Here is a 2,509-nt window from a genome sequence, read left to right on the forward strand (position 1 = left end):
CGTGGAGTCCGTCCTCCAGCAGGATGGACACCGTGACGGTGGCGGACTGAGGCGGTTCTCCGTCGTCCTTGATCTCTATGAGCAGCCTCTGAGAGGACTCGTCCTGCTCGGACACAGCGCGTTTAGTCCTCACCTCCCCTGTGTACTGATTGACAGTGAACAGAGAGGCGTCTGTGGCCTCCGACACTCTGTAGGAGATCCAGGCGTTATGGCCCGAGTCAGCGTCCACGGCCGTCACCTTGGTAACCAGGTGACCCGCTTTAGCGGAGCGGGGCATCCTCTGATGAGAGAGGGAGCCCAGGGCGGCGGAGGACGGGTAAATAACCGCGGGGGCGTTATCGTTCTGGTCCAGGATAAAAACATGGACAGTGGCGTTGCTGCTGAGACTCGGAGAGCCCTGGTCCTTTGCCTGGACCTGGATCTGAAACACCTTCAGCTTCTCATAGTCAAACGAGTGCATGCTGTAGATGCTGCCGTTCTCTGAGTTCATGTAAACATAAGATGAGACAGAAACGTCCTGAAYTTTAGAGTCCAGAATAGAGTAAGAGATCTTTGCRTTTTCACCAGAATCCAGATCAGAGGCTGAAACTGAGAACAGAATAGACCCTGGTACCCCGTTCTCTTTCAGATACACATTATAGGAGGGCTGAGTGAATACAGGAGCATTGTCATTCACATCAGTGATAGTTACTAAAACGTTTTTTCTGCTGGACAGAGGTGGGGAGCCTGAATCGGTTGCTGTTATTTCAACATTATATTCAGACACATTCTCACGGTCTAACACACCATTATTAACCAGTGCGTAATTCTGAGAAAATGATGGTTTTAATGAAAAAATCGATTTTTCAGGGAGCTTTAAGGTCACTTTTCCATTATCACCCGAATCTAGATCTCTGGCACTAATTAAAGCTACTACTGTGCCATTTGGTGAATCTTCTCTTACTGGCTTTGGACGAGAAGTGATTACTATTTCCGGCGCATTATCGTTCACATCTAAAACTTCCACGTGCACAGTACAGTGCCCCTCCATTCTTGGAGTGCCTTTATCTTTCGCGCTTATTACTAATTCATAATTGGAGGTTGTTTCAAAATCTAATTTTTCTTTAAGAAATATTGTTCCTGATATTGGATCGATGGCAAAAAGAGACATAACCGCYTCTGAGGTGTGCGCTCCAAACGAGTATTCAATCTCCCCGTTCAGACCATCATCTACATCCGAYGCTTTTGTCTGGATTATAGTTGATCCTTCCACAGTGTTTTCGGCTACAGAGATTTTATACAAGTTTTTTTCAAAAACAGGGACGTTATCATTGTTATCAAGAACTTTWATAGTTATTTGCGCCGTCCCAGACTTTACTGGGTTTCCTCCATCCAGAGCTGTCAAAAGAAGCTTGTGGACAGCCTTTTTCTCTCTGTCTAATAATTTTGATAATATCAATTCAGGGACTTTTCTTCCTCCTGCAACCTCTTTAACTCTTACACTGAAACATTCGTCTTTACTGAGACTGTACGACTTCAGTGAATTACTGCCAACATCCGGGTCTATGGCGCTTTCAAGTAGAAATCGAACTCCAATTGCTGTGGATTCTGCGATGTCTAATGCAATGTCTTTTGATGGGAACGTGGGTGAATTATCATTAATATCTAAAATTTCCACTTCAACACGAAAAAGCTGTAAGGGATCTTCAATGAGGATCTGCAGAGGCAGAACGCAGCTGGCGCTTTGTCCACATAAAGCCTCTCTGTCTATCCTGTCATTCACCAGCAGCTCGCCCTTCCCCGCATCCACGCTGAAATACTGCTTCCCAGCTACAGAAGCCACGTTCAGTTTACGGTCATATATTTCTGAAATCCCCAAACCCAGATCTTTTGCAAGATTTCCTACCACCGAACCCTGTTTCAGCTCCTCCTGTATGCTGTAACGAGTCTGTCCGTCTATTGTACTCCACAGGAGAAAGAACTGATGCCACCAGAGCGCGAGCCGTCTCCAGTCTCCGTATCCTTTTGTCTTTGTCATCCTTGGTCCGCTATAACGCATCAAATCCAATAGAAACCAAAACAAAATGTTACATCCATCTTCTCATGCGTTTTTCTCCACATATCGTCTTCACAAATGGCAGTGCATGAAAGACAACCGAGATTTAAAATCTTCATGTTGCAAAATAAATCTCATTGCTTCCCTCCTGCTCTGACTCGTATTGTGCGAATTAGAGTACCCGGACTGGAAGGGGGCAGGGACTAGATTGCTTTGTACAATTCTGCATCCTATTGGTGCAGAGTGTCTAAACCTGCTGTCCAATGAAGAGGGGATGGATCCACGCTCTTAAAGCTGCAGCAGCAGCAACACATACACATTTTGCTACAGCTGTTTTTTATCTCATTTGTTTTACTTTTTATTTTCAACGTTAAGATATCAGTGATTATAATAAAGAATACAAAATAAGAAAGAAAGAAAGAAAGAAAGAACGAAAGAAAGAAAGAAAGAAAGAAAGAAAGAAAGAAAGAAAGA

General features: G+C 44.4%; 1 protein-coding gene across 1 annotated transcript in view; it reads right to left on the reverse strand.

Annotated features, from left to right (window-relative positions):
* Nucleotides 1–2,227, reverse strand: part of LOC106516803 (protocadherin gamma-C5) — a gene marked incomplete at its 3' end in the record, with an annotated part of 28,278 nt that extends 26,051 nt beyond the window's left edge. The window contains 1 exon segment of the mRNA XM_014007344.1: nucleotides 1–2,227. Coding sequence (XP_013862798.1) covers nucleotides 1–2,038 — 2,038 coding nt within the window.
* Between the last annotated feature and the right edge of the window lie 282 nt (nucleotides 2,228–2,509).

This window comes from Austrofundulus limnaeus, unplaced genomic scaffold, assembly GCF_001266775.1.
Source record: "Austrofundulus limnaeus strain Quisiro unplaced genomic scaffold, Austrofundulus_limnaeus-1.0 Scaffold1, whole genome shotgun sequence".
NCBI lineage: Eukaryota > Metazoa > Chordata > Actinopteri > Cyprinodontiformes > Rivulidae > Austrofundulus > Austrofundulus limnaeus.